General features: G+C 38.2%; 1 protein-coding gene across 1 annotated transcript in view; it reads left to right on the forward strand.

Moving 5' to 3' along the window:
* Positions 1-23,420, forward strand: part of Dpy19l2 (dpy-19 like 2) — a 164,857-nt gene that overhangs the window by 99,036 nt on the left and 42,401 nt on the right. The window contains exons 12-13 of the mRNA XM_075967611.1: positions 487-546; positions 22,242-22,322. Of these exons, the coding sequence (XP_075823726.1) occupies positions 487-546; positions 22,242-22,322 (141 nt within the window). The remainder of the gene's footprint in view (positions 1-486; positions 547-22,241; positions 22,323-23,420) is intronic.

A 23,420-nucleotide genomic window follows, 5' to 3' on the forward strand; every position in this document is an offset into this window, starting at 1 on the left:
AGTAGAAAATTACTAATAGCCAATCTTGCCTGCAAGAGTCTTGCCTGAGAAATATTAAAATAAGCAGAGAGTGACTGCAGAGAGAAAAACACAAGTATAAGGATTAGAAGGACATTCAAGGCCTCAACGGTGTAAAAATGTCCTTTCTGATTACTTGATAATGCAGAAATAGAAGAAAAGCACGCGCTTGTCTTTGTAAAAACTGACTTTGTGCAGTTGACTGTCTCCGTGTTTCGCACATCCATCTTCTCTCCACAGAGAGCAAACCACAGAAGTGACTGAGGTAGAAATGTGGAAATGTGTTGCAGGAGAAAACATCTCGGCACACAGGGCAACATCCTCTAGTTTCCAGGAAGTTTATTTGTCCACAGTTTGAAAAGTCAATAATTAAGACAGAAATTGCAGATATAGTTCAGATAGGAGGGAGAGATTGTATAATGTAAATGTTAATTTTATTTCTTTCGTTTTTTGTTACATGTCTTCTAGGCAATATTGCAAAAGAAGAATAAAATCCAAAAATTAGGATCCTCTGAACTCCAATTGTGGGTAAGAGTTAATGTTTTTAAAAGTTTCTTCCAATCTGCCTTTTTATTTCTTAAACAATGAAGAAGTGGATTTCAATTACGAAAAGAAAAACAAATGTACTGATCTTCTAGGTTCTTTCTGAGGCATTCTTGTACCATATGGTGAAGATGGAGAAAGATCTGTCTGACACTTTTAATACACAATAGTCCTAATTTCAGAAGAGTGTCATTTGATAAAATTAATGAATATCAATTGCTTTACTTGTGAGCAGTAAGTAGGACCATGTCTATGGACACTGAGAAGATTCTGCTAATTGCACATAAAAATGTACTCTTTTAGCATTTTTCTCTGGCAGAGGTTGAAAAGGTATCCTCACAATAACTAGGAGACAAAAGTGTGAAGAGAAACCCCAAAAGTTACTTAAGTCGGGAACATGCTCCACCCTGAGGATCTTCCTAGCCTCAATGGGCAGCCATGGAGGCCATAAAGACAGGTGACATGAAGACAGTCGTGTTACTCATATTCCCATAATTGAACAAAAATGGCTAAGAAGAAAAGAGAAAAGGCATATTTGATTTATATCAGAGGTGCCAATCTATTGCCACTTGTCCCTGTTGTTTCTGGGCAGTAGTGATGTGGAACAGTGAGTTCGTGGTTACTGGGCAGCAGTGATGTAGGACAGGGAGTTTGTGGTTACTGGGCAGCAGTGATGTAGAACAGGGAGTTCGTGGTTACTGGGCAACGGTGATGTAGAACAGGGAGTTCGTGCTTACTGGGCAACGGTGATGTAGAACAGGGAGTTTGTGGTTACTGAGCAATGGTGATGTAGGACAGGGAGTTTGTGGTTACTGGGCAGCAGTGATGTAGGAGAGGGAATTTGTGGTTGCTGGGCAGCAGTGATGTAGAACAGGGAATTCGTGGTTACTGGGCAACGGTGATGTAGGACAGGGAGTTTGTGGTTACTGAGCAATGGTGATGTGGAACAGTGAGTATGTGGTTACTGGGCAGCGGTGATGAAAGTTGCTCACCTCATGGCAGCCAGGAAGTAAAGAAAGAGAGAGGGAAGGAGTTGGGAACCTTTTATAACCAAGTTCCACTCTCAAATTCTATTAATCTAGGGATTGATTAATGGATTAATATTTTTTAGGCCAGAGGCCAATTCTCAACCCCGCTGCACTAAGAACTCTCTGCCTTCAGCACATGAGCTTTAGGGAATATTTAAGATCCAAATCAAAATAACATCTAATAATGAGCTCTCTACTTCCTACACCTTGTATCTGCCACCCTCCACTTAATGGCAAAAGGGCTGGTGAGGGGCATTCTCTCCCAATAGATAGCAAGAGTGAGGACTGAGAGGAAACCTCAGATGCACCAAGTGAACTAAACTGACAAAAATAGCTCTACAAAGACTCTAAAAACTAAATTGCTTTTGTAACAAGAGTATATGAAAAGGTCAGGGTCTTTGTAGGATGATATGGAGTATAGGTTAAGATGGGGTGCTAAAATAGGTTCTACAATCTCTATCACATGATTCAGAATGCACTAAATGCAATAGCTACCACCCATAATAGCAAGAACGAGAAAAATAATGAGTTAGAAAAGGTGATCAGCAAATCTTCATTGAGATAAATTGGGTGGTGTTATCTTTGGAAATTTTTGTTTTTTTTTTTACTAATTATTCTAATTGTTCAGATTTATAGGATACTGTGTGATCATTGAGTCATGCATATAGTGTGTAGGGACTAGAGTAGTTAACTTTTCAAACTCCTTAACTGTTAACCAAATATATTACCTTGTAGTAATTCCATATATTTATGGTATAAAATTTGGTATTTCAGTTCCTGTATTCTATTGCTCTGACAGTCGGGATGACTTCCGAAACCTCTCCATCACTACTTTGTGTTTAGAGTTCTTGCATACCTAACTTCTGGTTTTCATAAAATACACAAGAGATTATCATGAAATATAGCCGTGCCTTGGTGGTGTGGACCACTATTACTTACTCTGGCTAGATTGCCACTCTGGGTTTACAGCCAAAGAAAATGGCGTCAGTATATCAGATGGACACCTGACAGTCTATGTTTATGGTGCACTATTCTCAATAACCGAGATATGGGATCAATGTGCTTGCTTATTGGTGGATGAATAGAAAAAGGAAATGAGGTGTGCCTATGCACAGAATAATTTATCAGCTATAAATAAGAGCGATAACCTATGATATATAGAAAATACATACAGCTGGAGAGCATTATACATAAGGAGAGAAGTCAGGCGCAGAAAAATTACTGTCTGTTCTTGCCCATGTGCAGATGTTTTACAAACACTGGCTGAAGTGTATTATAATGATTACTCCAGGCTGTGAAGAGTGGAGGGAGACAGGAGAAGGAGACTGGGTTTGGGCACTGGAATTATTCAATGAAGATTTTAAAACATCCTTCTTAAAATGCTTCAGTGAACATATTTAAATATGTTAGAAACAAGGGGATTATAACATCTCAGGAAATAGATGCTTTTAGAATAAAGAACTTGGGAATTATATAATTGAAAAACACAGTAACTATAAATTTAAAATTTGATGAATAAGGTTATGGTAAAAATGAATAAAAGAAGCCACATCATTGAAGATGGAGCAAGAGAAACAGCTTGATCTAAATTAAGAATAGACTGGAAATACGACAGTACCTCAGAAATATGTGGGCAATAAGAATATATACATACTATTCTTATTGTATATAATATATATAATAAAAATTCTAGAAGGGTCCAAAAATAGGCTAACAAAACTTGAAAAGCAATGACTGAAACCCCAATCTGTCAAAAGGTGAGTCCTGATTAAGATAAATCCAATGAAATTGTTAAGTAATTTATTTAAAAATGTCACAAAAAGAATTCATGCCATGCAACAAGGCTCACATAGGAGGTTGTTTTGGAGGGGCAGAGATGGGGGCAGAGACTGGTCCTTGGGATAAGAATGGCAGAAGAGAAAGGGAGAGAGAGAAAGAGACAAGAGGTGGGCAAGGTCCATCTTTGGAAAGGAAACATAGCAGTTGTGCACATGGGGTGCTCTTAGTGACTTCAGGACTCCAAGGGCAGGCCAGTAAGATGCCTTTATTATTATAAAAAGGTGAGGACTTAGAAAGGGTAGCAGGTGAGGTGGGAATGAGGATACTGTGTTCTGGAGACTTCATGCTGACTTGGGGGCATCACAATATTTGAGAAACCTGAGAAATCTGGGGTGCTGGCACCACATCCTTGGGTAGCTGGCTGTTTCACTTCATTGTCCAGGCTCTGTGGATCTGGCAGGTACCTCTTGGAACTGGCAGGTACCTCTTGGAACTGGCAAGATATTGGTCGAGGGGGATCCAAGTTGACTGCCTGGATCTTAAAGCACCTGATCATTTCCCATCAACACAGCATCACCTGGAAACCCTCTTTCTAGCCAACTAAGAAACACAGGTTGATTACTGAGGACAGTCATTGTAGAGTTAGTACCTTTTAAAGAAACGAATAGTAAAGAGGTACGTTAGAATCTGTTCTGTGAGTCTCTTTTCTGAGTCTTGGGGAACGTGCATTCCTCTGGGGTGCTGTTGGTTCTCACCACCTTGCTTGTTTGGTAGTTGTGTGCCTCCAGCTCTGTATCTAACAGTTGGTAGTCCTGTAACAATAGCTGATTAGTTGTTTGATCAGGGATTTTTGAGGGTATGGTTGGAGATACATAGAAAAGAAATTGATGAAGCAGGGTGTGGTAAAAATAGGAGAAAAAGGGAAAGGGTCAGGAAGGAAAGCATCCACTTTCATAGGAGTTTCCAATCCAGTAGAAAGCAGGTTTTGAAGCAATGAAAAAGAAATAAAGTGGAGAATTTTTTTTTTCTGTATTCCGCAACTGGTCCAAAGAATACCAAGACCAGATTTGATTTAAAAGGAGTGATCAGTGGGTGTCTAAAAGGCATCCCAATGGGAGCGAAGAGGCGTGTGACTCAGTTCCCAAGGATGGGGCAGAAGATTGAGTGGGCACAGCAAGTAAGCACAGGAGGTGCTCTTAATGGCTGCAGCTGAGGATGTATCCTTGGGGTCAGGCCCATACAGATGCTTGAATACTAACAAAAACTAAAAAGAGAAATCTTGATATTAGGTAGAGAGAATTAGCATGTTGCCTCAAAGTGTAAGATTGAGAATTATAGCAGACTTCTATCTCCTACTGTGGAGACAGGAGCTGGCAGTATTTTTGTCTGGGTGTGAAGAAATGCCAGTCAAAAATTCCATACACAGTGATGGTGTCTATTTTAGTCACTTTTTGGTAGCTGTGATAGACACCACCACAGAGGCAACTTGTAGAAGGAAGACTTTATTTGTGTTTAGAGGGATAAGAGTCGATCGTGGTGGGAGGCAAGACAGCAAGCAGCACACAGGGCAGCAGGAGCAGGGAGCTCCGGTTTCAACCACAGGCACAAAACAGAGACCTTACTAATGGAAGTGATAAGAGGCTCTGAATTCTCAAATCCCACTCCTAGTGATGAACTCCCGCAATAAGGCTGTACCTCCTAAAGCTCACCAAATAGCACCATCACCCAGGTAGCAAGTATTCAAATACGTAGGTTAACGGAGACATTCGTCACGTGAACTGCTATAGTACTGTCCATTAAGAATGAAAGGAAGGTGGGAGCATTCTTGATCAAGGATAAGTAACAGAATTTGTTACTAGAGAAACAATGGAGGATTAACTCTAGTTCATAAAACAAAATGAAAAAGAGATTTTAGAATGGCCTGGGGATGTAACTCGTTGGCCTCTTTGCCTGGCATGTTTAAAGGTTCAATACCCAAATCCTCAAAGATGGAAAAAAAGCAAAAAGAAAGAAAGAACATCTTAACTATATGCTTATATACATATGTGTGTATACACATATGTACACATACATACATGAGAACTTCTATAAATATAATAAGTTTCTATATGGCTTTTTCTAAATGTCTTTAGTACTGTTGAGCTCTCCACATACTGTCCTCTATTCAGCCCTCCAATCTTTTACCCCAATTTAACTCTCCTTGTTCAATTATTCCCCTTTAACACTTTATAACCCCTCATCCTATCTCTTCTTTCTTGAAAGCACTGCCACCCATCCATGGTTCCTTACAATTTTCAGACCTTTACGGGTATAAAGTGAAACGCACATAGCTGAAGATTCAAAGGCAACATCCACAAACAAGAGAAAGCATGTAACGTTTGCCCTTCTGGGTCTGATTTACCTCACTCAGAATAATTATTTCCAGCTCTATCCATTTACCTGCAAATTTCATAATTTCACTTTACATAACAGCAGAGAAATGGAGCATTGTGTAAATGTACCACATTATTAGATGTTGATAGACATCTAAGCTGTTTCCATTTCCTACCTATTGTGAATACAGGAGCAATGAACATGGGTGATCAGGGATCTCTGTAGTAGGTTATAGAGTCCCCTGGATATGTGTCAAAGAGTGGTATAGGTGGGTCTATGGTAGATTTTTTTTTCAGCTTTTGGGGAACTGTCACACTGATTTTCCCAGTGTTTGCATCAGTTTGAACTCCCACCCGCAGTGAATAACTGTGCCCCTTTCCTGACAGCCATGCCTCCATTATTGTCATCCGTTGTTTTTTTAAACATTAGCCATTCTGAATGAGGTAAGATAAAATTTCAAAGTAGTTTTAATTGCATTTCCATGATGGCTAAGAATTTTGAACAGTTTTAAAAGTGTTTCTCAGACTTTTGTGTTTTATCTTTTGAGAACCCTATTTAGCTTCATTCCCGATTTTAATTGTCAGTCTACATTCTTAGTCTGCTGCTCAGAAAGTCTTTTCCAGTGCACATGAGTTCAAGCACATTCCCTCCTGTCCCCCTTCTCAGGTTCAGGTTATGTTGAGGTTCTTGCTCCATTAGGAGTTGAGTTTAATGCAGGATGAAAGATAAAACTCAAGTTCAGTCCTTCTACATGAGTTCTCCAGTTTGACCAGTGGAATTTTTTATAGATATTGTTTCTCTCTCCAGTGCCAACAATTAATAAATGAAACCTTATGAACCAAAACCCTCTGTCCAGCAAAGGACACTATTATTTAAGTGATCAGGCCATCTGTAAATGGAGAAAAAAATATCAATTATATATCTATTGGGGGGGTTATATGTAGAATACACGAAGAACTAAAAAGAAATTAAATATCAAGAAAAATGAGTAACTTAGTTTTTGGTTCTGAGCCTTGCCTTTAACAACTAAGCCCTGTCTCCAGCCCACAACCCAGTTTTTAAAGAGTGGTAGTAGAAACCCTAGCTAAGGTATGTGCATAGATGGAGGGTATCTTTTATTGTGGACAGTTTGTTTTCTGTTGTCTCCTTCTCAGGAAATACAGTTCTGATAATGTGTTTATTCTCCTGCTCTGTTTCCTGTCCATTCTACCAGTCTACCCTCATTTCTATTCTGCTTGATTATTTAGTTGCCTTTAATATCTTTGCCAAATTTTAACTTGGGTCTTTTCTGTAGACATCCTCTCTTTTCCTTCATTTTCAATTATAATCTTCCTCACTCTGTGTTTAGTGAAAGTTTTATTTTGTCCTATTTTTCCCAGCTCCATTATTGGCTTTTGAATTTCTTATGAATTTATTTTAAACATTTATGCATTTAAAAATATCTTCCCTACTGTTCAAAGGCACTTAATTGAGCTCTTATTTTTTAATAAATATTTATTTATTTATTTATTTACTTACTTATTTTACATTCTGGTTACAATTTCTTCTACTTCCTCTCCTCCCCACACCCCTTCTGTTTGCCTCACAAATCTACTCCTCTTTTTCTGTTTAGGAAAGGCAGGTCTCTTATGAGTAACAATAAAACACGGCGTATAAAGTTGCAGTAAGACTAAGCATGCCCCATGTGTTGTCTTAAGGCTGGGCAAGGCAACCCAGTGGGAGGAATGGGGTCCCAAAAGTAGGTAAATGAGTCAGAAACAGCTTCTGTTGCCACTGTTAGAAGTCCCACAAGTGCCTAGGTCAGTCCAGTGCAGGTTTCCTGCTTGTTTTTTTTGTAGTATCTGTTGGCCCCTAGGAGCCCAGGTTAGTTGATTTTCTGAGTTTTCTTGTGGTGTCTTTGACTCCTTTGGCTCCCACGATCCTTTCCCAACCCCTTCTGCAGGATTCCCCGAACTCTTCTTAGTGTTTGTCTGCATCTGTTTTCATCAGTTTCAGGATGAAGCCTCTCTGGTGCGAATTGGACTTGGCACCAATCTGGTCACAGGAGATGACCAGATCAAGGAATGTATCTGCTATTGCTAGGAGTCTAAGCCAGGGGTCTTCCTTGTAGATTCCTGGGAAATTCCCTTGTGCCAGGTTTTTACCTGCTCTCAAAATACCCTCACTTCCAGTAGTCTCTCCCTGTGTCATCCCCCAACCTGATAACTCATGTTCCCATCCTGATCCTCCCTCGGTTCACTCACAAAAGCTTTTCTATTTTCTCTTCTCAGGGAGATACAAGCATCCTCCCTTAAGCCCTCCTTGTTACCTAGCCTCTCTGGGGCTGTGATTCATAGTATGGCTATCCTTTATTTTACAGCTAATATTCACTTATGTTTTTATGCCAATACCAAGCTGTTTTCATTATTTTAGCTCTGTAATAGAGCTTGATGTCAGGGGTGGTGATGCCTCCGGATGTTCCTTTATTGTACAGGATTGTTTTGGCTATCCTGTTTTTTTTTCCATATAAGTGTTATTCTGTCAAGCAAGATTTGTGAAGAATTTTGCTGGATTTTTGCTAGGAATTGCATTGAATCTATAGATTGCCTTTGGTAGGATGGCTATTTTTACTATATTGAAACTCCCTATTCCCGAGCATGAGAGGTATTTCTATTTTCTGATATTTTTCACAATTTCTTTCTTCAAAGACTTAAAGTTCTTTTTGTAAAGGTCTTTCATTTTGTTGGTTAGCACTACTCCAAGATATTTTACATTATTTGTGGCTATTGTGAATGATGATGTCTCTCTCTCTGACTTCTTTTTCAGCCCCGTTATCATTTGTATATAGAGGGGCTACTGATTTTTCTGAGTTGATCTTGTATCCTGCTACATTACTGAAGGTGTTTATCAGCTGGTGGAGTTCCCTTGTCGAATTTAGGGTCACTTTTGTATACTACCATTTCATTTGCAAATAGCTAGAAGTTTGATTTCTTTTTTTCCAATTTGTATCCCCTTGATCTCCTTTTCTTGTCTTATTGCTGTAGCTAGAACATTGAGTACTAAAATGAATAAATATGGAGAGAGTGAACAACCTTATCTTGTTTCTGATTTTAGTGGAATCACCTCGAAGTTTTCTCCCTTTAATTGGATGTTGGCTGTTGGCTTGCTGTATATTGCTTTTATTATGTTTAGATATGTTCCTTGTATCCCTAATCTCTCCAAGACCTTTTTCATAAAGGGGTGTCAGATTTTTTGAATGATTTTTTAGTATCTAATGAGATAATAATATGGCATTTTTCTTTCAGTTTGTTTATTTGGTGGATACATTGATTTTCATAAGTTGAACCAACACTGCATCTCTAGGATGAAGCCAACTTGATAATGGCGAATAATTTTTCTGTGTGTTCTTGGATTTGTTTTGCCAGTATTTTGTTGAGTATTTTTTGAATCAATGTTCATGATGGAGATTGGTCTAGAATTTTCTTTCTTGATTGAGTCTTTGTGTGGTTTCAGTATCAGGGTAACTCATAAAAAGAATTTAGCAATTTCTTTATGTTTCTATTGTGTGGAACAATTTATGGAGTAAGGGTATTAGCTCTTATTTGAAGTTCTGATAGAATTCTGCACTGAAATCATCAGGCCCTGGGCTTTTTTATTCTATTTCCTTACATGTTATAGGTCTACTTAAATTGTTTATCTTGTCTTGATTTAATTTTGGTATATGGTATCTTTTTTGAAAATTGTCCATTCCTTTTACATTTTCCAACTTTCTGGAGTACAGGTTTTCTAAGTATGACCTAATGATTCTCTGGATTTCCTTAGAGTCTGTTGTTATGTTTCTCTTTTCATTTCTTATTTTGTGAATTTGGATGTTCTTTCTCTGCCTTTTGATTATTTTGAATAAAGGCTTGTCCATCCTGTTGATTTTCTCAAAGAACTAGTTCTTTGTTTCATTGATTCTTTTAATATTGTTTTCTTTGTTTCTGTTTTATTGATTTCAGTCCTCAATTATATTATTTCCTACATCTGCTACTCCTGGATGAGTATGTTTCTTTTTGTTCTAGAGCTTTCAGATGAGCAGTTAAGTAGCTAGTGTGACATTTCTCCACTTTCTTTATGTGGGCACTTAGTGCTATGAACTTTCCTCTTAACACTGCTTTCACAGTGTCCCATAGGTTTGGATATGTTGGGCTTTTATTTTCATTCAATTTTAGGAATTATTTAATTTCCTTATTTCTTCCTTGACCCCGGGATGATTCAATTGAGCTTTGTTCAATTTTGAGGGGCTTGTAGGCTTTCTGTAATTAGTGTTGTTGTTGACTTATAACTTTAATCCTGGTGATCTGATAAATTCACCAGGTAGGGAGTTGTCCCAATTCTTTTGTATCCGTTGAGATTTGCTTTGCTAGCAAGTATGTGTTCAGTTTTAAAGGAGGCTCCATGAGGTTCTGAGAAGAAGGTATATTCTTTTTTGTTTGGGCGAAATGTTCTATAGATGTCTGTTAAGTCCATTTGAGTCATGACATCTGTTAGTTCTCTTATTTTTCTATTAAGTTTCTGTCTGGTTGACCTTTCTATAGGTGAGAGTTGGGTGATGAAGTCTCCTACTATTAGTGTGTAGGATTTGATGTGCAATTTAAGCTTTGGTAATGTTTCTTTTACATATGTGAGTGCTCTTGTATTTGGGGCATAGAAGTTCAGGATTGATCCTTCATCTTGTTGGATTTTTCCTGTGATGATTATGAGGTATCATTCTCCATCTATTCTGAATGATTTTAGTTTGAAGTCTATTTTGTTAGATAATAGGATAGCCTCACCCACTTCTTTCTTAGGTCCATTTTATTGGAAAATTGTTTCTCAACCCTTTATTTTGAGGTAATGTCTGTCTTTAATGTTGAGGACTGTTTATTGTATGCCCCAGAAGAATGGATCCTGTTTTCATATCCATACTGTTAGCCTGTGGTTTTTTATAGATGAATTAATTCCATTGATGTAAAGAGATACTAATGGTGGCAGTGTTTGTGTGTTTCCCTCTTTTGGTTTATTTTTGTGTGTGTGAAGTTATTTGTGACCAGTATTTTTGTGGATGCAGCTAGATTCCTTGTTTTTTTATTTTATTTTAATTTATTTATTTATTAAGGATTTCTGCCTCCTCCCCGCAACCGCCTCCCATTTCCCTCCCCCTCCCCCGATCAAGTCACCCTCCCTCATCTGCTCGAAGAGCAATCAGGGTTCCCTGACCTGTGGGAAGCCCAAGGCGGTCCTTGGGATTCCTTGGTTTTAAATTTTCCTTCTAATATTTTCTGTACTGCTAGATTTGTGGATAGATACTGTTTAAATCCAGTTTTTTCATGGAATATCTTGTTTTCTCCATCAATGGTAATTTAAAGCTTTGCTGGGTGTAGTAGTCTAAGCTTGCATCCATGGTCTCTTAGTGTCTGCAACATATCTGTCCAGGACTTTCTGGCTTTCAGGGTTTCTATTGAGAAGTCAGGGGTAATTCTAATAGGTCTGCCTTTATATGTTACTTGGTCTTTTTTCTTTGCAGCTCTTAATATTCTTTCTTTATTCTGTATGTTTAGTGTTTTGATTATTATATGGCAAGGTGCCTTTTTTTTGTCCAGTCTATTTGGTGTTCTGTAAGCTTTTTTGTACCTTCATAGGCATTTTCTTCTTTGGGTTGGGAAAGTTTTCTTCTAGGATTTTGTTGAATATATTTTCTGGACCTTTGATCTGGAGTTCTTCTCCTTCTTCTATCCCTATTATTCTTAGATTTGGTCTTTTCATGGAGTCCCAGATTTCCTCGACATTTTATGTTAAGGATTTGTTGAATTTAACATTTTCTTTGACTAATGAATCTATTTCCTCTACTGTATCATCAACTCCTGAGATTCTCTCTTCTATCTCTTTTAATCTGTTGGTTATGCTTGCATCTGTAATTCCTGTTCATTTATCCAGATTTTCCTGTTCCAGAATTTTCTCAGTTTGTGTTTTCTTTATTGCCTCTATTTCAATATTCAAGTCTTGAATTGTTTTGACTGTTTGCTTCAAACTGCTTGATTGTTTTTCTTGATTTTCTTGCATTTCTTCTATTTTTGGTTGTGAGCCTAGCCTTTAATGGCTGAGCCATCTCTCCAGCCCTTTCTTGCATTTCTTTAAGGGATCTATTGATTTGTTTTAATTTTTGTTTGCCTTTTCCTCCATTTCTTTAAGGGAATTTTTCATTTTCTCTTTAAGTGTCTCTGTCATTATCAGAAAGTTATATTTAAGGATTTATTTTCTGCTTCTGGGTTAGAATGTTCAAAACTTCCTTTTGTAAGACTACTAAGTTCAGGAATTGCCATATTGCTCTTTAAGTTATTGATTGTATTCTTGCATTGACACCTACCCATCTCTTCCTTCAAGAGGTGCAGTTGGGGCCTGTGCTTCAGCGGAGGGTTCTCTTCGTCCAGTTGGTGCAGGTGAGTCTTGTGGCTAGGTGGTCACTCTTCCTCTTGGTGCAGGCAGGGCCATGCCTCTGATATGGACAGAGCTAATGTGACTCTGGGGGCTCCTTTCCAGGTACAGTCAGGACCAAAGCTTCAGTGATCATAGATGCAGTGAGGGATGCTTGCTGGTGTGCAGAGGCAGTTCAGGGCTCTCTGAGTTTTAGTGGCTGGGGTGGGGCATAGGATGTTCCTCCATGGGCTAGGGTTCAGAGAACTGGGCCCTCCAGCCATGAACCCAGACACTTACCTTTCTAGGTACAGCCAGGGCCAAGGCTTCAGTGGTCAGAGATACAGTGGCTGATGGCTGTGAGTATGGAAAGATTGCTCCCAGGTCACTGGGGCCTAGGTGAGTGGGGGTGTGAATGGAATGTGCCTGAGGTGGGGGCTAGGTTCCAGAGTACTGGGCCCTCCAGCCATGAACCCAGACACTCATCTCTCCAGTGACAATCAGGGCCAAGTCCTTGTGTTGGAATTTTAATGGGGATTACATTGAATCTGTAGTTTGCTTTTGGTAAGATAGTCATTTATACCATGTTAATCCTACCTATCCATTAGCATAGGAAATCTTTCCATCTTCTGATATCTTCTTCAATTGCTTTCTTCAAAGATTTGAAGTTCTTGTCATACAGATCTTTCACTTGCTTGGTTAGAGTTACACCAATGGATTTTATTTGAGTCTACTGTAAATGGTGTTGATTCTCTGATTTTTTTCTCAGCCTATTAATTGTTTGTATATAGGATGACTCCTTTTTTTTAAGTTAATCTTGTATTTAGCCATTGTACTAAAGTTGTTTATCAGCTATAGGTGTTCCCTGGTAGAGTTTTGGAGGTCACTTGAATATATTATGTTGGAAAAGGGGCTCGTTTGTTCCCAGTTGCCAAGACTCTAAATAACCACACAGAAAATATATTAATTAAATCACTGCTTGGACTATTAGCTCTAGCTTCTTATTGGCTAGCTCTTACATCTTAAATTAACCAATTTCTATTATTTTATATTTTACCACAAGGTTCGTGGCCAACCAGCAAGGTGGCTTGTGTCTCTCTCCTCTGGCAGCTACATGGCATCTCACTGACTCTGCCTTCTTTCTCCCAGCATTCACTTTAGTTTTTCTGCCTAGCTCTACTCTGCTCTATCACAGGCCAAAGTGGCGTCTGTATTTATTAACCAATAAAAGCAACACATACAGAAGGACTTCCCACATCAATACAATCATTTCGCCGGGCGGTGGTGGCGCACGCCTTTAATCCCAGCACTCGGGAGGCAGAGGCAGGCGGATCTCTGTGAGTTCGAGACCAGCCTGGTCTACAAGAGCTAGTTCCAGGACAGGCTCAATACAATCATTTCATCTTTGAATAATGATACTTTAACTTATTTATTTCCAATTTGTACCCCCTTGATTTCCTTTATTGTCTTATTGCTTTAGGTAGAACTATGAGTACTATGTTGAATATATATAGAGAGAGTGGACAGACTTATCTTGTTCCTGATTTTAGTGGAATTGCTTTGAATTTCTCTCCTTTTAATTTGATAGTGGCTGTTGGCTTGTTGTATGTTGCATTTATTATGTTTAGAGATGTTCCTTGTATCCTTGATCTCTCCAAAACCTTTATCATGAAAGGGTGTTGGATTTTGTTGAATGTTTATTCAGCACCTAATAAGATGAATATAAAGCTTTTTTCTTTCAGTTTATTGATATGGTGAGTTATATTGACAGATTTTCATATGTCGAGTGATCTCTGCATCTCTGGGATGAATCCTATTTGATCATAGTGGATGATCAAGAACAAAAAGATGTGTTCTTGGATTCAATTTGCCAGTATTTTTTTTAGTACTTTTACATTAATGTTTGTGAGTGAGATTGGTTTGTAATTCTCTTTCCTTTTTATTTATTTATTTATTAAAGATTTCTGCCTCCTCCCTGCCACTGCCTCCCATTTCCCTCCCCCTCCCCTAATCAACTCCCCCTCCTTCATCAGCCTGAAGAGCAGTCAGGGTTCCCTGCCTTGTGGGCAGTCCAAGGACCTCCCACCTCCTTCCAGGTCTAGTAAGGTGAGCATCCAAACAGCCAACGCTCCCACAAAGCCAGTACATGCAGTAGGATCAAAACCTATTGCCATTGTTCTTGACTTCTCATCAGTCCTCATTGTCCCCTATGTTCAGCAAGTCCGGTTTTATCCCATGCTTTTTCAGACCCAGTCCAGGTGGCCTGGGTGAGTTCCCGATAGAACATCCCCAATGTCTCAGTATGTGGGTGTACCCCTCGCGGTCCTGAGTTCCTTGCTAGTGCTCTCTCTCCTTCTGCTCCTGATTTGGACCTTGGGATTTCAGTCCAGTGTTCCAATGTAGGACTCTGTCTCTGTCTCCTTTCATTGCCTGATGAAGTTTAATATCCAGGAGGATGACTATATGTTTTTCTTTGGGTTCACCTTCTTATTTAGCTTCTCTAGGATCAGGAATTATAGGCTCAATGTCCTTTATTTATGGCTAGAAACCCATTATGAGTGAGTACATCCCATGTTCCTCTTTTGGGGTCTGGCTTACCTCACTCAGGATAGTGTTTTCTATTTCCATCCATTTGCATGCAAAGTTCAAGAAGTCATTGTTTTTTATTGCTGAGTAATACTCTAACATGTATATATTCCATACTTTCTTCATCCATTCTTCCATTGAAGGGCATCTAGGTTGTTTCCAGGTTCTGGCTATTACAAACAATGCTGCTATGAACATAGTTGAACATATACTTTTGTTGTATGATAGGGCATCTCTTGGATATATTCCCAAGAGTGGTATTGCTGGGTCCAGGGGTAGGTTGATCCCGAATTTCCTTAGAAACCACCACACTGCTTTCCAAAGTGGTTGCACAAGTTTATGTTCCCACCAGCAATGGATGAGTGTACCCCTTTCTCCACAACCTCTCCAGCAAAGGCTATCATTGGTGTTTTTGATGATTTTAGCCATTCTGACAGGTGTAAGATGGTATCTTAAAGTTGTCTTGATTTGCATTTCCCTGATCACTAAGGAGGTTGAGCATGGCCTTAAGTGTCTTTTGGCCATTTGAACTTCTTCTGTTGAGAATTCTCTTTTCAGCTCACTGCCCCATTTTATAATTGGGTTGATTAAAATTCAACACCCCTTTATGATAAAGGTCTTGGAGAGATTAGGGATGCAAGGGTCATACCTAAATATAATAAAAGCTATTTACAGCAAGCCCACAGCTAACATTAAATTAAATGGAGAAAAACTCAAAGCCATCTCACTAAAATCAGGAACACAACAAGGCTGTCCACTCTCTCCATACCTCTTCAATATAGTGCTTGAAGTTCTAGCAATAGCAATAAGACAACATAAGGGGATCAAGGGGATTCGTATTGAAAAAGAAGAAGTTAAACTTTCATTATTTGCCGATGATATGATAGTATACATAAGCGACCCCAATAACTCCACCAAAGAACTCCTACAGCTGATAAACACCTTTAGTAAGGTGGCAGGATACAAGATCAACTCCAAAACATCAGTTGCCTTCCTATTCACTAAGGATAAGGAAGCAGAGACAGAAATCAGAGAAGCATCACCTTTCACGATAGCCACAAATAGCATAAAATATCTTGGGATAACTCTGACCAAGGAAGTCAAAGATCTATTTGACAAGAACTTTAAGTCTTTGAAGAACGAAATTGAAGAGGACACCAAAAAATGGAAGGATCTCCCTTGCTCTTGGATTGGGAGGATCAACATAGTAAAAATGGCAATTCTACCAAAAGCAATCGATTTAATGCAATCCCCATCAAAATCCCATCAAAATTCTTCACAGACCTTGAGAAGACAATAATCAACTTTATATGGAAAAACAAAAAACCCAGGATAGCCAAAACAATCTTTTTGTTTTGTTTTGTTTTTTTTTTTTGAGAAAAAGTATGTAATATTTGTTTTTATTTGCTGGGTTACATTGTTTCAGAATGATCTTTTTTCCATTTCTGTACATTTACCCCCAAATTTAACTTTTATTAACAATTAAATAATATTCCATGCTGTAAATATACCATGTTTTCATTATCTGTTCTTCCACTGATGGACATACATCTAGGTTGTTGCCATTTACTAGACTAGCTGTTGCAAACAGAGAAACAATAAATGCAGAAGAGCAAGTATGTCCTTTGGGACAGCATGCACACCTGTGAAAGCTCAGGTCAGACAAAAATCTCAGCATAGAGTGAAGACAGACACAATTCTGTCCTTATCTGAGAAGCTATTGGCATTTTACAGCTTTGGAAATTGCAGGCTCCGTTTTATTTAATGAGTGGCCTCTGGCATATCAACCACATTCTAGGGTAAACCCAATCTCATACCCAAGAGCAGTTGGTCATGTCAAACTGTAGAGAGAATGAGAGAAAGAGAGAGGGGGAGGAGAGATCCATGAGGAGCAGAAGGAGTGAGAACATGAGCAAAGATGTCGGGACCACGAGGAGTGCACCCACCCACTGAGACAGTGGAGATGATCTACTGGGAGCTCACCAAGGCCAGCTGGACTGTTACCAAAAAAAGCATGGGATAAAACTGGACTCTCGGAACATGGCGAACAATGAGGGCTGATGAGACGCCAAGGACAATGGCACGCGGTTTTGATCCTACACAATGTGCTGGCTTGGTGGGAGCCTAGCCAGTCTGGATGTTCACCTTCCTAGATATGGATGGAGGGGGGAGGACCTAGGACTTACCACAGGGCAGGGAACCCTGACAGCTCTTTGGACTGGAAAGGGAGGGGGAGAGGAGTGGGGGGAAGGGGAGAGGGGTGGGAGGAGGGGGAGAAGAGTGGGAGGAGGGGGAGAAGAGTGGGAGGAGGGGGAGGGAAATGGGAGGCTGGGAGGAGGTGGAAATTTGTTTTTTTTTCTTTATTCTCCTTTTATCAATAAAAAAATAAAAAAAAAGATAGGAAGTTGTTCTGTTTTCTTCAGAAGTGTAGAAAATATTTAAATGTATTCTTTTAAAACTTATTTGTTAGTTATTTCTGTAAGAATTTCAATGCATTTTTCATATATCCCATTCCTTAACTCCTTTTAGATCCACCCTACCTCCTTTTTCACCCAACTTTAGCCAAAACAATCTTATACAATAAAGGATCGTCTGGAGGCATTATCATCCCTGACTTCAAACTCTATTACAGAGCTACAGTAATGAAAACAGCTTGGTATTGGCATAAAAACAGAGAAGTCGACCAATGGAATCGAATAGAAGACCCGGACTTTAACCCACAAACCTATGAACACTTGATTTTTGATAAAGGAGCTAAAAATATACAATGGAAGAAAGAGAGCATCTTCAACAAATGGTGCTGGCACAACTGGATGTCAACCTGTAGAATGAAAATAGACCCATATCTAACACCATGCACAAAACTCAAGTCCAAATGGATTAAAGACCTCAATATCAGTCTGAACACACTGACCCTGATAGAAGAGAAAGTGGGAAGTACTCTACAACACATGGGCACAGGAGACCACTTCCTACGTATAACCCCAGCAGCACAGACATTAAGGGCAACATTGAATAAATGGGACCTTCTGAGACTGAGAAGCTTCTGTAAAGCAAAGGACACTGTCATTAAGACAAAAAGGCAACCCACTGACTGGGAAAAGATCTTCACCAACCCCGCAACTGACAAAGGTCTGACCTCCAAAATATATAAAGAACTCAAGAAACTAGACAGTAAAATGCTAATCTCTTTCTTTTTTAATTCTTTGTGTGGTTTGGGTATTAGTGTGACTGTGGCCTCATAGAATTTGGCAATGTTCCTTCTGTTTCTATTTTGTGGAATAATCTGAAGTGTATTAGTATTAGTCATTCTTTTAAAGTCTGATAGACTACTACATTGAAACTGTCTGGCTCTGGACTTTTTGGGATTGGGGGACTATTAATGACAGCTTCTTGTGGTGATATTTTGTTTATGCTGTAACAAAGAAAGCTTGTCTGAAGATCAGAGGCAAGTGGATCTCTGTGAGTTCAAGGCCATCCTGGGATACTTGAGATTGTTCCAGTCTACAAGAGAAACCATTTGATGATAGCTCACATTTTTAATCTCAGTATTTGGAAGTCACATATCTTTAATCCCAGCAATAGAAAGATAAAGACAGAAAGGGATGCAGCTGAGTAGAGAAAGGAATATAAGGCAGGGGGAGACAGGAACTCAGGCATTCAGTCTGATGATTTGTGGAGAAAGAATTTTGTCCACTTTGGTCTGAGGATTTGGTAGAGATAAAATGTCTCTCTAGTGGTTGGCTCCTTTGGTTTTCTGATCTTTCAGCATTTTCTCTGATATCTGACTCTAGGTTTTTACTATTAAGAGCAATTAGGATTTATAAAGCAGCATCTATTTCCTTAGGTGTTATAGACCTACTTAAGTTACTTAACTGATCTTTATTTAACTTGGATAAGTGGTATTATCAAGAAATTTGTTCATATTTTTAGATCTTCCAATTTTGTGAAGTACAGTTTTTGAAGTATGACCTAATAATTGTCTATATTTCCTTGGAGTCTATTGTCATTTTCCCCTTTTCATTTATGATTTTGTTATTTTGAATATTCTCTCTTTTAGTTAGTTTGGACAAGGGTTTATCTACTCTGTTGGTTTTCTTGAAGAACCAAGTCTGTTTCATTGATTCTTTTTATTGTTCCCTTTGTTTCCATTTTATTGATTTAAGCCCTCAGTTTGATTATTTCCTACCATCTTTCCTCTTGGGTGTATCTGCTTATTTTTGTTCTAGAGCTTTTGGGTGTGCTGTGAATTTACTACTATGAGATCTCTCTCAATTCTTCATGAAGGCATGTAGTGCTATGAACTGTTTTCTTAACATTACTTTCATTGTGTCCCATAAATATTAGTATGCTATGCATTCATTTCCATTGAATTCTAGAAAATCTTTAACTTCCTTCTTTATTTCTTCCTTGACATAGTGGTAACTCAGTAGAGAGTTGTTTAGTTTCTATAAGCTTGTAGACTTCCTCTTGTTTCTGTTGTTGTTGGAAACTAGTTTTATTCCAGGGTGGCCTGATAAGATACAGGAGGTTATTTTGTTTTGTTTTATTATTTTTTTTGTATTTGTGAAGATTTGCTTTGTGGCTGAGTATATGGTCAGTTTTGGAGAAGCTTCCATGAGATGCTGAGTAGAAGGCATATCTTTTAGTATTTTGGTGAAATGTTCTGTAGATATCTGTTAGGTACATTTGAATCATAAAGATTGTTAGGTCTGTTATTTCTCTGCTTAGTTTCCCTCTAGATGACCTATCCATTGGTGAGAATGGGTTATAAAACTCCAACTATAATTGTTTGGCGTTCTATTGTGATGCTCTTACATTTGGGGCATAGGTGTTCATAATTGAGACATCACCTTGGTGGGCTTTTCCTTTTATGAGTATGAAATGCCCCTCTCCATCTCTTTTTAATTTTGATTGGAATTCTGTTTTATTAACTATTAGGATAGTTTGCTTCTTAGGTACATTTGATTAGAAAATCTTTTCCAAGATTTCACTCTGAGGTAATTTCTATCTTTGATATTTCTTGCATGTGCGTTTAAGGATATATGTGTTCCTTGTATGGAACAGAATGATGGATCCTGTTTTCATATCCATCATGTTAGCCTGTATCTTTTTATTGGGGATTTGAGTCCATTCATATTGATAGATATTAATGTTCAATAATTGCTAATTCCTGTTAACTTATTGTTGGTGATGGTAGTGTGTGTGTGTGTGTGTGTGTGTGTGTGGTGTTTCCCTTCTTTGGGTTTTTCTGGTGTAATATTATCTATTGCTTGTGTTTTTGTGGGTGTAGTTAACTATTGGGGTTAGAGTTTTCCTTCTAGTATTTCTATAAGCCTGGGGTTTTGGATAGATACTGTCTAAATTTGACTTTGTCATGAAATATCTTGTTTTGTCCATCTATAGTAATGGACAGTTTTGCTGGGTATAGTAGTCTGAACTGGCATCCATAATGTCTTAGAATCTGAAAGCCTTTAGTCCAGTCCCTTCTGGATTTTAGTGTCTCCATTGAGAAATCTGGTGTGATTGTAATAGGTCGTCTTTATATTTTACTTGGCTTTTTTCACCCTTGCCACTTTTAATACTCTTTCTTTGTTCTATATGTATGGTATTTTTCTTTTCTGATCCAATCTATAAGCTTCTTGTGACTTTATAGACATGTCCTTCTTAATGGTGGAAAAAATTCTTTATTATTTTCTTAAATGTATTCTCTGGGTTTTAAAGCTGGGTTTCTTCTCCTCCTTCCATTCCTATGGCTCTTATGTTTGGACTTTTCATAATTTCCCAGATTTTCTGAATGTTTTGTGTTAAGAATATTTTAGATTTAGCATTTACTTTGACTGATGAATCTGTTTCTGGTATTTTGTATGTTAGCCCCAAATGAGAAGACTTCCAGGTAGGCTGCAGCATGATTCCACTCAAATAACAGAACCAGGAAAACAAGTGACCCAACTAAAGAGTACGGGCTGTGGATCTGAACACTTGCTTCTCCAAAGAAAAATAAAAGGCTAACAATATCCCTCATTATGTTTATCACCCTTAAAATTATGGAAATATAACTTTAAATTACTCTGAGATTTCATCTTACCTCCGTCAAAATGACTAAGATCTAGAACATTATAGCAACAAATGCTGATGAGGATGTGAGGAAAGAGAAACACAATTCACTGTGGGACTGCGAACTGGTCCAGTCACTGGGCAATCACGGGGGAGGATCTTCCAAATGCCAGGAATTCGTCTTCCATATAACCAGGCTCTGCCCCTTTTGGCTAGTGCCCAAAAGAATTGACATCCTACTCCACAGATATTTGCTCAACCATGATCATTGCTGCTCTACTCATAATAGCTAGGGAATGGAACAAGCTTAAATGTCTTTCACCTGCTGCAAAGGTAATGGAAATGTGATACATGTATAGTAGAGAAATGTATTTAGCTGTAGAAGAATGAGCTGAAGTGTTCAGGGAAATGGATGGAACCAGAGCATGGACTGAGTGAGGTACCCCAGACCTATAGAGACAAGTACTGTATGGCCTTTCTTTTTTGAAGAACTTAATTCTGGAAATTTAGATATGAGAAAATTTTCCTTTGCTTGAAGAAAAACTCATATTTTCACAAGAGTAGTAGAAAATATTTGATAAAATATTATTTTTTTGAGAATTTATATGATGTATTTTAATCATACTAACTACACTTCTCCCACTAACTCCTCTCAGATCCACCCACATCTCTCAATCCCTCAAATTCAGGTACTCTTTTTTTTATTTTCTAATAACCTACAGAGCCCAATATCTACTGCTGCTCACAAATACATGCTGTATGGCCCTCCACTACAGTGTTGTCGATGTTCCAGGGTCACATTCTTAAAGAGAAATTGACTCACCCTTGCACAGAAACCATCAGCAATCTGTCCATAGCTCCTCAGTTAGGGATGGGGTTTGTGAACTCACTCCCCAGTTATACAAAAGTGTAGACTGGCTTGATTTGTTGAGGTCATGTGCAGTCAGCCCCAGCTGTGTGAGTTCTTGATTGAAGTAATCCTGTCCCTGTCATGTCCAGAAGACACACTTCATAGAAGCAGCTTGTACCCACCCCCATCCTTAAACTTGGGATCTTACTATATTTCTTATCCTGCCCCTTTAACCACTTTTCTGAGTCTTGGCTTTAGCTGAGAATAATGTTCAGAAATATAACTGTCCCTGTCTTCCAAGAAATTAAAAGGATGTTTAATTTTTTTGTTTTTTGTTCTTTACAATTATCTTCATATTTAAGATGTGGATTGCCCTGGGGTTGTTAGGTACTTGATCATACTGTGACAGTGTCATCAAATTCAATTCCTTGCCAATACACTGAACTGTAAGTCAGCTTTCCTTCTCTTCCCGCTCATGTGCATAGCACACTAATGCATCTCACATGGTTTAGTTTGGCTATTTTGAGTATCACTGAAATATTTTAACTGAAGCACATGTTATTTTTAAAAGTCAAATTCTACTTATTTCCTAGTTAATCCAAGGCTGTGCTTGGTGGAGCGGAACAATTACTTTGAAATTCCTGACATCTAAAATTTGTGGTGTTTCAGATCATGTAAGTACTCTTTACTTAAAACATTAGTATCTCTGAAGGTACATCCCTGGCTACAAATCTGAGGCAGCCTCTTTGTATCTCTTCATTTTGATGAGACTCCAGGTCGAAAGCACATTTTCTGCAGAGTGATCATATATGCCCAGGGAAAATAAGTCGGTGGATGCTGCTTGAAGACTTTCAAGAAAGAAAACTAAGAATTTCCTTTTAGTAATTTGCATTATTTCAGCTGAAAATAAGTATTTCCTTAATGAAAACATTTCCCTGTTGAAGATGTTAATATATGGCCAGTGTCTACTTATCTTTGAAATACAGACTTTACATTTTTTCAGATTAGTTTTTCTAATTTAGTATTAGAAGCTAAAATTATGTGTTGGTATTTAAGACTATTTTTATCATGTAAAACATGTTAATAGGCCTTTGTCTTTTTATCTTCTAGAAAAATAGAGAGAGATTCCTTATTTTTAATTTGGTATTTGTCTTAAAACAAATATTTTAATGAAAGTCTCTTTTCAAGTCCTAACTCCCAGCATGCTAACTAGTTTAAGGAAAGTAAAATAAAGCATATATACACATTTGATATTTAGTACTTTCTATTAAGAAATAAGCACACATGAAGATAACAGGAAAAAGTGTATAATGAAATTTTCTCTATCTGAAACTGTCCAGTAGGGGCCCATGCAGTACAGAACCACCTTACCTTTGGCAACTAATTGCAGCGCTGCTCCTGTGACAGGCCGGGTGGTAGGGACGGCTGGTGAGATGGTTTACACACACATGAAAGAATTTCTGCACACAGACCCCATTTTGTGCTTACTGATATAGAAAACATGGATTTGTAGGTTTATTTGTTGTTTCTGTTTTCTGGGGATGTGTGTCGCCATTTTTCCTTATTATGCTTAACTTTTTATTTAATAAAGTATATATTTAATTAACTTTATTTAAGCTTTCCACATTACTTATCCATTTGATTGATTGTTAATTTTATTCTTTATCTTTTTCTATATTCTCATTCAACTTCTGTAAATCTATGAAGAAACACACATCATTACAGGATAAAGTGAAAAGATAGCCCAATAATTTTATGATAAATTTTCACAA

Source organism: Microtus pennsylvanicus, chromosome 3 (assembly GCF_037038515.1).
Source record: "Microtus pennsylvanicus isolate mMicPen1 chromosome 3, mMicPen1.hap1, whole genome shotgun sequence".
NCBI classification, from domain to species: domain Eukaryota; kingdom Metazoa; phylum Chordata; class Mammalia; order Rodentia; family Cricetidae; genus Microtus; species Microtus pennsylvanicus.